General features: G+C 45.7%; 1 protein-coding gene across 3 annotated transcripts in view; it reads right to left on the bottom strand.

Moving 5' to 3' along the window:
• Nucleotides 1-3237, bottom strand: part of LOC147017174 (uncharacterized) — a 97409-nt gene extending 94172 nt beyond the window's left edge. For all 3 annotated transcript variants that reach the window (XR_015049382.1, XR_015049383.1, XM_085846613.1), the window contains exons 1-2: nucleotides 3105-3237; nucleotides 1855-1965 (exon numbers count right to left, since the gene is read on the bottom strand). Coding sequence is in view for 1 of the 3 variants with exons in the window: in XM_085846613.1 (XP_085702739.1) it covers nucleotides 1855-1965; nucleotides 3105-3161 (168 nt within the window). In the remaining 2 variants the exon portion in view is untranslated. The remainder of the gene's footprint in view (nucleotides 1-1854; nucleotides 1966-3104) is intronic.
• Nucleotides 3238-13782: the final 10545 nt, after the last annotated feature.

Genomic DNA, 13782 nt, shown 5'->3' with positions numbered 1-13782 from the left:
CTCGACAATCTCTCTGCTGAGTTCAAATCGTATTTCAACGATGCACCGTTGGATGTTCCGTGGCACAAAGACCCGTTTAACGCCAAAATCGAACCGACTGAAGACGAAGCAGAGGAGCTGGCAGAGTTGAAGGTTTCAAAAGCAATGAAGCTGGTCTTCAGTAACAAAGAAGACCACTCCACCTTCTGGTTGTCTGTTCAGGATGCGTATCCACTACTCAGCAAGAAGGCATCCGTAATGCTCATTCAATTCGCCACAACATATCTTTGCGAATCTGGATTTTCTGACCTTGCGACCATTAAAACGAAGTCCAGAAACCGTCTTGACGTTGGGGACGACATTCGCCTTGCTGTGTCCAAGACAGAGCCGGACATAAGAGGCTTCGTCAGACAAGCCCAACAGCAAGTGTCTCATTGATTGTGTTGCTAAGAAAAATGTTTACTCTGATTTATCTTTTAAGACTGAGTAAATAAATTTCATAAAACGAAATCTGCATCTTCTATTGAAGGGCAGGGGACCAGGAATGTTAAGCGTCTCAGTCGGGGGGCCATGGGCCATCAAAGGTTGAGAAACGCTGGGTTAGGAGGAGGTAGATTTAAGTCGGTGGGGTGAATTGACACTGAAGTTGGAAAAAAATGACGATTGATGGAACATGAACATGCATTACAAACTGGGAGTTTAACAATGTTGAAGTCAGAGATGCAATGAAAGTTAAATAAGAGAATGGACAAAAGTGACATAACAATCACTTCAAAAAATAAATAATTATCGTATCCAGATCTGGATTCGGATCTTCACCGAAATCGAATCAATTTGTCCTTGTCACACACCCAACCTGCCCATCAAATTTCATTCGAATCCGTCCAGAACTTTAAGAATTAAGGAGATAAATTAAAAGCAAACAAAAGACTAGAGGGGGAGCACTCGGTAGAGTGCAAAACCTCTGCCGCCAATACTGCGAGGTCACTCAAGTGAACCTGATATCCTATTCATTCAATTTGACGTCAACAGTGCTCACAGAGTTATAGTTTGCAACTTTCCCTTTTGCTTTTATTTTAACTTTTCATACTCAATTAATTCGTCATAACTAGATTCCTTGAGACAGAAATTGATTTTACGTGGGTATATCCACCTGAAGTTCCAAAATCAGCCACAATTATAATTTTGGCATGTTTTTTTGTTGGAAATCACTTATAACATGTAGAAATGCAAAAAAAAAATCCAAATTTTGTTGAAAAAAATTTGCATTTTTTTTCTCCAACAATTTTTTTTGGGGGGGGGAGTTGGAAATCACTTATAACATGTAGAAATGCAAAAAAAAAATCCAAAATTTTGTTAAAAAAAATTTACATTTTTTTTTCTCAAACAATTTTTTTTTGGGGGGGGGTTGGAAATCACTTAAAACATGTAGAAATGCAAAAAAAAGAAATCCAAATTTTATTGAAAAAAGTTGCAAAAAATTTTTTTCCTCTAACAATTTCTTTTTTGGGGGGGGGGTTGGAAATCACTTAAAACATGTAGAAATCCAAAAAAAAAATTTCAAATTTTTTTCAAATTGGCCGCCATTGCGGCCATATTGGATTTTGGACCAAGTCCAAAATCTAATGGCATGATCCTTGGACCATACCTAACCCCCAACCACGTTTCATCGAAATCCGTCGAGGAGTTTTTCCGTAATACTGTTCAAAAACAAACAAACAAACAAACAAACAGAAAGGGGTGAAAACAGTAACCTCTGATCTTCGATGGCGGAGGTTAATAAAAGAGGAAAAATGAAGAAACAGAAGCACCAAGTCATTTCCTTATCCCATGAGCCTTGACGTGTGTGAAGGAGAAAAATAGAACGAAAATTACCTTTTGAGTGAGGTGAGCAGGAGAATATATTTCCCGTGGCTTCGGCTTCACACGACCATTCGCAACCATCGGCTGATTGTCAATGGGAGGAAGGAAATGCTTTGGACGTTTCTGCACAGCAAGAGGAACATAACAAATCGGTGAGTGGGATGAGGATCAAATTAAATCTTCATTACATAAATGGCCAATTCACACAGTCAGGAGACAGAAAACAACCATGAACATGAAAAGCCACACCAAGTACGTGAACCAATGAGTGACGGGACAGACACACTGTGACAGCTGGGATTTTAAATTATCCGATTCCTCTTCTCGTGGAAGGTCATTGCTGTCATTGTATTGCCCAAGGTCAGCGAACCACTTCATTGTGGGTGAACAAGGATGACATCGGTTCAGAACATTCACCTGCAGCATTAGCTCAGAACCAGCAGGGACTCCTCGTCACCACCATTTTGAACATTGCGTCATCATCGATCCCCATTGTGGTGTCTCGTTTACGTGACAACACAACAATCTCACATTAGTCTACCATTGGCCGCAGCAAGTACAAGGGTACAACCACCAGCACGAGCTCCACATGGATTCCTTGTGCACCCAACAACAAACAAGTAAAATAAACCAGTATTCGGGAACTGATGACGACATGGCATTGTGAAGTTCGACTGGTGACGATTAATCAGATATTTACCATCTTCTAAAGGATGGTAGGTGTCCATTAAGCGTGGTGTTCGACAGGGAATACACAATGGGGGTTGTGCATCGGTGTTCATTTTGTAAATTTGATGTTGTTCACACGAGGATTGATCTCTGAAATCCGAAGCACAGAGGCCATGAACGTTCAGTCATGTTCAATCTTTCCTCATTCCCTACAATTATTCCCATAGGATATTTCACCACAGCGAGCGGGCAGAAGAATTCCTTTACACCATACAATTACAACAACGTGTTATAATGATAACTATGAAGCCACACTCGATGGTGGTGGTTGTGGTGGTGGTTAAAAGGTCCACTCTGAGTGTGGAAGGGTTCGAACCACGGCCGAATCATTCAACACTCGAACAATTAATGGTACGAGCTCCTTCCTTGCTTGTCGCCCAACATTGAAAAAGGATATAAAAACGGACAAACAACGACGAACAAGCTCGAAAACATCGCACAGGTTTTCACGGGCCTCATGGCCTCTTTCCACATTGAAGATCGTTGTGAGGAAACATGTTTTATTTTTAAACAAAAAAACCCCACAAACTCACATTGGGTCCCTGAGGACGAGATCTCAACTTGTATAATTTCTCTCTCTCCATGCTCATTTGAATGAAAAAGAAAAACTTTTACACGGAACGTTCAAAAACGCCGCCACTCAGCAACGCATCCTCCACTCAAATGAGCCAATGAGCGTCTTTGTCCCGCCCACATTTCATAGTCTCCATGGTTACAAAGGGAACGCGCTTCTTCGTCCCGCCCACTTTTCATTATCTCCCATGGTTACAAAGGGAACAAGCCTCTTCGTCCCGCCCACTTTTCATTGTCTCCCGTGGTTACAAAACGGAAAGCGTGTGACGCAATAGAAAGAACACAAAAAAATATATTGCCCCACCCATCGGAGGCTTATTTATCCATATATTGAGGTAATCCGGTGAAAAAGAAACAAATTATTTGTCGAATCAATAAATGGTGGGAAATATGAAAAAAATTAATTCTGTTCAGTTGATGGAATTTGTCCCTTTTTTGCTTTTTCATTTCTGCAACTGTGGAGTTTCTCCTTTCGCTTGATAATATTGTCATGTTAAGCTGACATCTTCAATAAAAACTCATTAATTTACCGAAATTACCAGATGTCACCTTCAAAATATGTAAATGGATTCGGTTGGTGCACTGGATAATTTCAAATTATCGTCGTTTTTGTTTCCAATTGGTACACTATCTGTCGTCATGATGAAGTAGTTCGAGGTAGTGTTCTTCGGATTTCGATTGCGATTTTTCTTCACAGCTCGTTAGCTTGGCCTCGTGTGTGTCAAATAATAACTTATATAAAGTAAACTCCGTTTATCGCTTTGTCTGAGGTGCGTTCCATTACCAGTCAGCTTGTATAGCGCTCGCCAAGTGGCTTAAGCAACTCAAGCAAGCATTCCAATGCAACGGTTTCTCACGCACGGCTGGATTGGCAAGCAAAAGCAAACTAATTTGTGATGGAACACTTCAATACCCCTCGATTTCTCTCCAAACTTGATTGGCTGTCACAGCTGAATGTTGAAGGCAACGCGCCGCCATCTTGAGACCCCCAAAATAACAACTGCATGTAATGCTTTGTTTGTCCCGAGCGTGGAGTCCATTGGCGTTTTATAATCCATCGACCCAAGTCTACAGACAAATTTTACAAAGAAAAAAGTTGAATACGGAGCCAGCTCGGCTCAGAGATCGTTTTATCGCTGGTTTACGAGGTGCGAAGATGGTTTCAGCGGTTTTACGGCTGAAGGATGAAGCCATTACATTCGACTCGGCGATCAGCACGGCTACAGCGGTCGAGCAGACCCGCGGGGATGTTCGAGCCATCACCGGCCACGCGGGGTCGCGAGCACCCCGGGACGCGCGCACGACCTTCGATGCGGGTCGGACATCGCCGCGCGGCCGCGCGTGCGGAGAGGTGACCCCGCGGACATGCTTGGGATGTGGAGGTCGACACCTGCGCCGTGCGTGCCCGTGTAAAGGCACCGTGTGTTTGAATTGTCACAAGGTGGGTCATTTGGCGCGTGTGTGCCGTGGGGCGACGGCCACCGTTAAGGTCATGGACGGCGATGTGCGAGGCGACTCGGGGCGGAACCGGCGGCCGTTGATGGACCTGTTTTCAATTGGCCCGGCGACGGCGCGCCCGATGACGGTGGAAGTCGAAGTGAACGAAACGCCGATCACGTTCCAGGTCGATACGGGAGCGGCTGTGTCGATCATCGGCGAACAGACCGCACGTAGACTCAACGGCCTGAAGCTTATCAGGTCAAACCTCACGCTGTTCACGTACACCCGCGAGACGATAACGCCAGTCGGGATGGCAGACGTGTCTGTGCGGTACCAAGGCCAGGTCGCCACGCTTCGGGTGTACGTCGTGCGGGGGAGGGGAACGTCTCTCCTCGGCCGAGATTGGCTGGCCCGCATCAGGCAAGACTGGGCCGCCGTTCACCTTGTGCAACCCGTGCCGAGCCGATGGGAGAATCAGTTGGAGAAGATTCTTCAAAGACATCAAGGTTTGTTTTGCGAAGACCTTGGGAAACTCAAGGGCATGGAGGCGAAACTCTTCTTGAAGGAGGGGGTGGTTCCTCGGTTTTGTAAACCACGTCCGGTGCCGTATGCCCTGCGGGACAAGGTCAAGGGTGAACTGGATAGGCTGGAGGCCTGTGGAGTGATCGAACGGGTGTCGTGCTCGGATTGGGCCACCCCGGTTGTCACGGTGCTGAAACGGAATGGAGACGTCCGATTGTGCGGGGACTTCAAATCCACGGTTAACAGGGGGCTCAGCGTGGAGCAATATCCATTGCCGTCGATCGATGAAATATATGCGCGATTGGCGGGGAGTCGATACTTCACGAAGCTAGAGCTGCGTGATGCATATTTTCACCTGCCGATGGATCCCGGGAGTAGCGAGCTTTTGACAATCAACACGTGTCAAGGACTCTATCGATATACCCGACTCTGTTTTGGGATTGCTTCGGCCCCAGCCTTGTGGCAGAAAGCTATGGATCAGGTTTGCATTGGCCTGCCCGCTCAGACCTACCTGGACGATGTGCTCATTGCGGGGAAAACAGCGGACGAGCATCTTGCGAACATTGCCCAAGTGCTGACAAAGCTAGAAGCGTGCGGCCTGCGCTTGAACAGGGACAAGTGCGCGTTCTTCAAGCAGCGCTTGGAATACCTCGGGCACATCATCACGCCGGAGGGGCTGTTGAAAGGTCCTCGGAAGGTGGAGGCGATTCAGCACATGCCACCGCCTCACGACAAGACGCAGCTGCGCTCGTTCATTGGTATGGCCCAGTATTACCAAAGGTTCGTGCGCGGGCTCAGCTCTCAACTTGCGCCGTTAACGTGGTTGCTCAAGAAGGACGAGCGCTGGGCTTGGGGGCCTGCACACCAGGCGTCGTTCGACCGCGTCAAGCGGCTGCTCACATAGGATACGGTCCTCGTGCACTACGAGCCTGCGCGTCCGCTCCTATTGGCATGCGACAGCTCTGCATATGGCATCGGGGCAGTGCTCTCCCACAGGATGGACGATGGTTCCGAGCGGCCTGTTTGTTTTGCATCCCGGACCCTGTCCACAGCAGAGCGCGGATATGCCCAGATTGAGCGTGAGGCTCTCAGCCTCGTCTGGGGTGTGCGGAGGTTTCATCAATATCTGCTGGGGCGGCATTTCACTTTGCAGACGGATCACAAACCGCTTCAATTCATCCTGAGACCCGAACGCGGGGTGCCGGTGGTAGCAGCCGCGCGAATACAGCGGTGGTGTCTGTTTCTGGGTGCTTACGATTATGATATTCAGTTCCGAAGCACCGAGAAGCATGCTAACTGCGACGGGCTCTCACGCTTGCCGGTGGGGAGGGTCCAGCAGCGTCTGAGTTGGGCGACCGGGTCGATGTGTTCGCACTGGGCCAGGTCCAAAGCGGGCCGGTCACGGCCAGGCAGGTCGCGGTGGAATCGGCTCGTGATCCGGTGCTTGCCCGTGTCGTCCAGGCGATTTCTACGGGGAATTGGAGCGATCTACCTTCGACACCGGCATTTCAACCTTTCACGTCACGCGCAGCGGAGCTGTCGTTGGTCCAACGGTGCGTAATGTGGGGAATGAGGACGGTGATTCCACCGAGGTTCAGGCAGCGGTGTTTGGAAGAACTGCATGTCAGTCACCTTGGCATCGTGAAGACCAAGAGTCTTGCTCGTAGCCTGTTGTGGTGGCCGGGGTTGGACAAAGACATTGAGCAGTTGGTTAAGCGTTGCGCCACGTGCCAGACAGATGCTGATAACCCGCGTCGAGCTTCGGGTCTCTGGCCTGTGCCAGACCGAGCTTGGCAGACGGTCCATGTAGATTTTGCGGGACCGGTTAATGGCAAAATGTTTTTGATTGTGATTGATGCATTCTCTAAATGGCCGGAGGTTGTAGTAATGCAGCATACATCAGCAAACATTACAGTAGAGAAACTGCGGACGATCGTTGCTAATAAAGGGTTGCCGGAGATCCTGGTCTCTGATAATGGTCCGCAGTTCATCGCGGGTGTATTTGATGAGTTTATGCGCCAGAATGGTATTCGACATCTAAGGTCTGCACCGTATCACCCTGAGACGAATGGCCAAGCTGAGTCGTTTGTCAAGATGTTGAAGCGGGCTTTGCGCAGGGGGGGTGTTGCACCTGTGCAGACGGTGGTCGATGTCTTTTTGCTCCATTACAGGAACGCAGTTCATCCTGTCACGGGTGATTCGCCTGCCATTCGTCTCTATGGACGGGCTTTGCGGTCCAGGCTGGATTTGCTGCGACCTGGAGGGTCGGGGAGTGGGGCAATGTCGCGTCCGACGCGGCTGCGCAGCTTCGAGGTGGGGCAGCGGGTAATGGTGCGCGATTATTTCCACGGTTCCAAATGGGTGCCGGCGGTGGTCTCTTTGGTGCTGGGGCCGGCGAATTGCATGGTGCGGACTGATGGTGGGGATGTGTGGAAGCGGCACGTGGACCAAATGCATGATCGCTGTTCAGCGTCACCCCCCCCCCACACCTCCCCGGGCCGAACGATGCGGGACCCCCACCGGTAGTATCGCCGGCACCTGACGTTGTATCGCCGGGGCTGGTTGGGCCGACGCCAAGGGGGTCATCGCCTGATGCCGTCCTACCCGGGGACGTCGAGCAGGCTGGGCGGTCAGGGGTGGCTGGTGTTGCGGAAAGTGCGAGTCCGGCGAGGGTGTCACCTCGACCGAGCCGGGAGGCGTCTGAGCCTGGGCTGTCTGGTGGCGCTGCCCGTCCGAGGCGGGTGAGGGTGCGGCCGCGGTACTTGGAGGATTATGAGTGTTGATGGGTTTCAGATGGTCATGTTGTGATTGTCCGTTCATCGTGTGACAGGTCATTTTACGAGGGGAGGAGTGTGCTGTGTCACGTGATTGGGTTTTCGTATATCATGCCTCGTCCGCTAGGGGTGGCAGGAGTGTGCTTCTGGTCGCGCAATAAAGCGGAGTAGATGCTGGCCCGCGTGCTTCTTGCGTCCCACTGCACCTCGTACACTCTACTTTGTGCTAAGTATCATTTACAAACGATTTGCAGTTAAAGTGTTTTTGAACCAGGGAAGGCTCCGTTCAGTCTGAGAGACTCACGAGTGAATGACGACGGGGACGACGGCGCAAACACATCTCGTTTTTTCATTTTCTGTTCATAACAATTCCATCACACACACACACGCACGCACAAGCAGCACACATGCACGCACAAGCAGCACACACACACACACACGCACGCACACACACGCACGCACGCACACACACGCACACGTATGCACAAGCACGCACACACACACGCACACCCTTAATTGCACAGTCTCGTCTATTCCTGAAATATAAGATAATTTAGACCAGCGGTTCTAAACCTTTTTTGAGTCACGGACCCCTTTGAGAATCTCGTGAAAGCTTCGGACCCCTCCCCAGAAAAATACACTTAAACACATAAACACAAAATTTTGCAAACAATGAATAAATTTTATTGCGAAGGAAAATTATTTTCTTCACATTCAGTCATAATCAGAATACAAAAACAATCTTTACAAAGAATATATCTCACTTTTTCATGAAAAAATTCAACGACCATTCTCTGAATGAAACGAAATATATCCAAATTGTGCAAATTAAACAAAAAATAAACTTCAATTCTGCTCAAAAGTACGTTTCAGTGAGAAGGCTGTTGTTGTTTGGCTGCAATAAAAAGACGAAATTGTGGAGTGGTCTTTGATAAGGCAACACGCACGTCATGTTTGATGTCCAATCAATTTCTACTTTTCGTTTTGATGGGAACAAGTGCTGAAAATCCTGACTCGCAAACATATGTGGTTGTAAACGGAATCAGAACTCCCATAGCTCGCTCTGCCAGACGAGGGAAGGCTTGAGTCAAGGAACACCAAAATTCTCCAAGACTCTTCGAGTTGAACTCTTGTCGTATCATTTCCTTTGTCCTCAGGTCAATGAGATAATCTTTGGCAAGGTCTGCATCAGTAATACAGTTTTTATCAGCAAGGAAATGATTACGAATCTACGTTTAAACTTTAAGGTCATCTGAGCAGAAGTTACCTTCGAAAGGGTTCTGCAGTGTTTCCAGGTGTCTGCACATTTCTGCCTGCAGAGAAATTGACAGGGCTTTGTCTCTCTCGACTCCATCCTGCGGAAGCACTTCCTCCAGCATTGGAAAGTTTGCATAGTTGTCTGCCTCCAATCTCCTCTTCCACAGTGGAAGCTTGGCCAAAAGAGCTTGTCGGTTTTCAGCAGCATCCATAATGGTGACTGCAGGGCCTTGAATCGAAAGACTTACCACATTCATATGGCCAAAAATATCCGTCAAATCAACCAAGCCGTGAATTAATTCCTCCCTGGCAAACTGTTCTGAGAGTGGACTTTCCTTTTCTCTCAAAAAAAGTGAAACTTCTGCCCTAAGTTCCATCAAGCGCTTCAAGATTTGTCCTCTGGAAAGCCAGCGAACTTCTGTGTGGTGGAGAAAAACCTCATATTCTGCTCCCATTTCGTGACAAAACCTCTTGAAAACGTGACGATTCAGAGCCCTGGCAATAATGAAGTTGACAACTTTCACGGCGGTAGACAAGACTTCTTTCAGGATTGTTGGCAGAGTCTTTGATGCCGGTGCATGCCGATGTAGAAAACAGTGAGTCACGATGACGTGAGGAGCTTCTTCCTTCACCAGAGCAGTAAAACCAGATGTATTGCCAAGCATCGCAGGTGTTGCATCTGTGCACAGAGTACCAAATTTTTCTTCCAGTCAAAGTTTTGCTTGGCAAAGAAATTTTTCAACATTTCTAAGATGTCAATGGCCTTTGTAGTTTCCACAAGGGGCTCACAAAATAGGAATTCTTCTTTGATGGCATCAGCATGCACAAAACGGATGAAAACAAGGAGCTGGCTCCACTGAGAGATGTCAGTATGTTCATCCAGTTGCATACTGAAGGGAAATGGCGTAGCTGCCAATTCCTCCATGTCCTGCTTCAAAATATTACAAGAAATATCAACTATTCTGGAATGTATGACATCATTTGACAAAGACACTGCTTCAATTTTCTTCCTCGGCTCAAATGCACAAACCAGCTTGACCATGTCCAGGGACACATGGCTTTACTAAAGTCTCTCCAATTGTGTGTGGCTTTTTTTGATTGGTAATGTGATAAGCAACCTTGTCGAATGCTTCAAGACAAGACTTTTGTGTTGGGGCAATTCCAAGTTTTGGCAAAGTTCCAACCTTTTCTAATCGAGCCTTCTTTGCACGAAAAAGATTCACACTGTCCAATGTATTTTCACGATGGACAGACGTGAGGTGCACCTTCAGCTTTGTTGGCTTCATGCTTCCATTGGCAAGAACCTTGCCACACAAGAAACACTGTGGCTTTTGTTTCCCATCACGTTCAGTGATGTAAGTAAAGCCAAATGATACGTAGGCTTCATCGTACTTCCTTTTTTTCGACATTTCCAACTTGAGCTTGGTCTGCAAAAAAAAAACAATAATAATAATAATAATACTAAGATAAATAAAACACTGTGATGTAATTTTCTGGAAAACAGTAACCAGTGAACAAAAATTAAATTAATAAGTTTAGGCTAGCTGTGTGTACGAAACATAATTGAGGCATTCTTTTTATTAAATCTCGGATCTGCTGGATCAACTGCTGGTCACACACAAAACAAAACAAAAACACATTTTTTCGTGACTGGGTCAAAAGACAACAACAATGGCATGCTCAAAGGAATTGTTCACTCATCCTGGGTACATGATATGTCAACATGAGCATACATTAAGATTGAGTCCCCTGAAATATGAGACAAGCTCACTGATTCTACTCCAAATTAATGATAATACCTGGGTATGGGGTATGTAAATATATTCGAATGGAAGGAAATGGAGAAAAACATGGTACCCCAATATTTATATTCAGTTTCATGCATTATTTATCGATTAAAATATGGATGAAAGATATACAATATATTGTAATGGAGAAAATGAATGCAGATAAAAACATGGCAAGCAGGAAGGAAAATCAGAGCCAGTGCGTGACGCAGGTAGATGGAAAAATTATATTGATGGGTAATTGAATATACAGTATAATTGTATAGAAAATAAAACATGGATCTGAAGATACTATAAAGTTTTAAACCTCACCAGCAAATGAGAAGATTCCTGAGTCATGACAAGCCGTGGAAAGTGAGAAATAAGCACTTAGTTATGGAGTGGCACTGGGTGGCGGTCGTGCAGACGACAATACCAAACTGTAAACACGAGGTCGAGCTGTCAGTGCTAAAATCTGTAGCAGGGTACATTTTCTTCAATTTCTATCCATGGGAATTATTCTAGAAGTCATAACTTGATGACGATGACGACTGTATGTTACCTGACTGTGTACATTAAGTGGCATCCCATTTCAACTTACCTTCCAGATATACTAGTCTTCAGTAATATAAGCAAGAATAAGTACATAACAACCTGTACATTGACAAAAAATAAAACTTTTTATAAAAAGGTAGCGAAAATAAATTTTAAGCAATTTTTATGCGCCGAGTTCATGGACCCCCTGAAGCCCATCCACGGACCCCGAAGGATTGTGAAGAAGGACCACAGGTTAAGAATCCCTAATTTAGAAGATTGCTGGAAATCATCCCACTCTGATTCATGTTCCTACTGATGACTCCATCTTTGCTCTTTACTTCTTTGGGTTTCTTCTTGGGCTTCCGTTTCATTGACGTCAAAACATAGTTCCATCACCCACAGTAAGAACCTTAACCTGTAAGCAATTGACTGGTTTCCCCACCACACAGATCATCAGCTGGGCACCGTTCTTCCTCGAGGTTTCGATCCTTTTTCAGCACAGGACCTCTCCAAACGGTGGATCCACAACCTTGGTCATGGATCCACATCAGTAGATCCACAACACCAGTTTCATCCAGGCAGTCAGTCAACCCATCAATGTAAAATCACTAATCAGACTTTACTCCCTCGTGGATTTAATGTATTATCACAGAGTTACAACTGTACACACACACGCACACTGCACACACAAATCGTGATTTACAAAAACACATGCACGATTGTGATTGTACACATATTATACATATTATGTACTGTCAGACCCCGACATTCGCGGAGGATGCGTTCCTGAAAAATGCCACGAATGTTGGATCCACGAATGTCGGATCCACGAATGTCGGATCCGTGAATGTCGGATCCACGAATGTCAGATCCATGAATGTTGGATCCACGAATGTCAGGCCATTTTTTTTAGCGGGGGGGAGGGGGGGTTGTTTTTTTTTTTGTTATAATTTTTGTTTTTTTACATGATCTTAGTTCGTGGAAGAGTGTCTGGAAGTAAAATCATTAATCCCATCTTGTGAAATGTGAACATGGACATATATGGTGTCAGCAAGCTCTTTGGATCACATGACAATCACAAAGCATTGGTGTTTCTGTATTGATTATGCTGAGACACTTTTTTTCACATTGGGATAATTGCTCTTTGTCCACAAATTACATATTCATGTCTCTTTATTTGCTTTCAAATACGAAACAATCTGGAGGTATATAATCTGTTGTAAAGTATTGGCTAAAGTCACTTTGTCACCATGTAAGGAATGGTTTGCCAGAAAAGATCATGAGTAAAGTTACTGAGACAGAATTGAGATGAAGATTTGAATTGCCTGCAGCATAAAAACATGCTTATTAGGTCTCAGATAATGAGAAAGTCAGAACTCATTACGTTTGCAGAGTGGACTGCCCATGATTTGTGAGTTTGTTTGCTTGTCTCATCAGAACTCAATACGTTTGCAGAGTGGACTGACTGCCCATGGTTTGTGAGTTTCTTTGTTTGCTTGTCTCATCAGAACTCATTACGTTTGCAGAGTGGACTGCCCATGGTTTGTGAGTTTCTTTGTTGCAATGTTTGCCTGACAGGCCATGAGTGAGTGGAATGGAATCTGTTCAAATATACTGTGGTCTTGTTAATTCCATAATACTGTCACATATCTTTTTTAAATTTCGGATCATTGATTCATATATTGTTTGCCTTTGTCATTGTAGAGAAATTGCACTCCTGAATCCAGTCATAAATGCTCAACACCACCACTGTACCACTCAAAGTGAACAATTCAAACCAGATGGCAATAATAATGACGAATGTATAATCCCCGTCCTGGCCTGGTGGAGGATCTGATTGTTAGTCCATGCTTAGTTAAATTAAATGTGTACCCCTCTGTTATGTTTGCTGCTCTGATACTTTAAAATATACTTGATCTTGGATCATTGCATCCTGATGGTTGTTTTACAATGAATATAGTGTGTTGGTTAACTGTGTAACAATGTTATATTTTCTTTATTTCACTTGGTTAGCAAATTAAATTAAATAAAGCCATTTTGGTTGGGACCAGTGAGGCACAGAAACACTTAATTCTAATCACAAGTTTGCTGTGAACACAGGACATCCACCCATCCATTGGGGCCATCCTCTGTACAGAGCATTGGTGCTGCCTAAGCAGTCTCTTTGACGATTGGGCACAATCCTGGATAAGTTTCCACTCCAACACAGGATACCAGCAACCTGGCACTCATTTTGCCAACCTCAGAAGGATGACAGGCAGAGTCAACCCCACCTGGTATTAATTCAACAGCAAAGTGGGATTTCAATTCAGGATCCGAGGATCCCAAACCCACCACCCTAA

Source organism: Eptatretus burgeri, chromosome 11 (genome assembly GCF_056783735.1).
Source record: "Eptatretus burgeri isolate ZD-2024b chromosome 11, Ebu_testis_v1, whole genome shotgun sequence".
NCBI lineage: Eukaryota > Metazoa > Chordata > Myxini > Myxiniformes > Myxinidae > Eptatretus > Eptatretus burgeri.
Note: the sequence above shows the minus strand (reverse complement) of the source record. Positions and strands in the feature narration are given on the sequence as shown.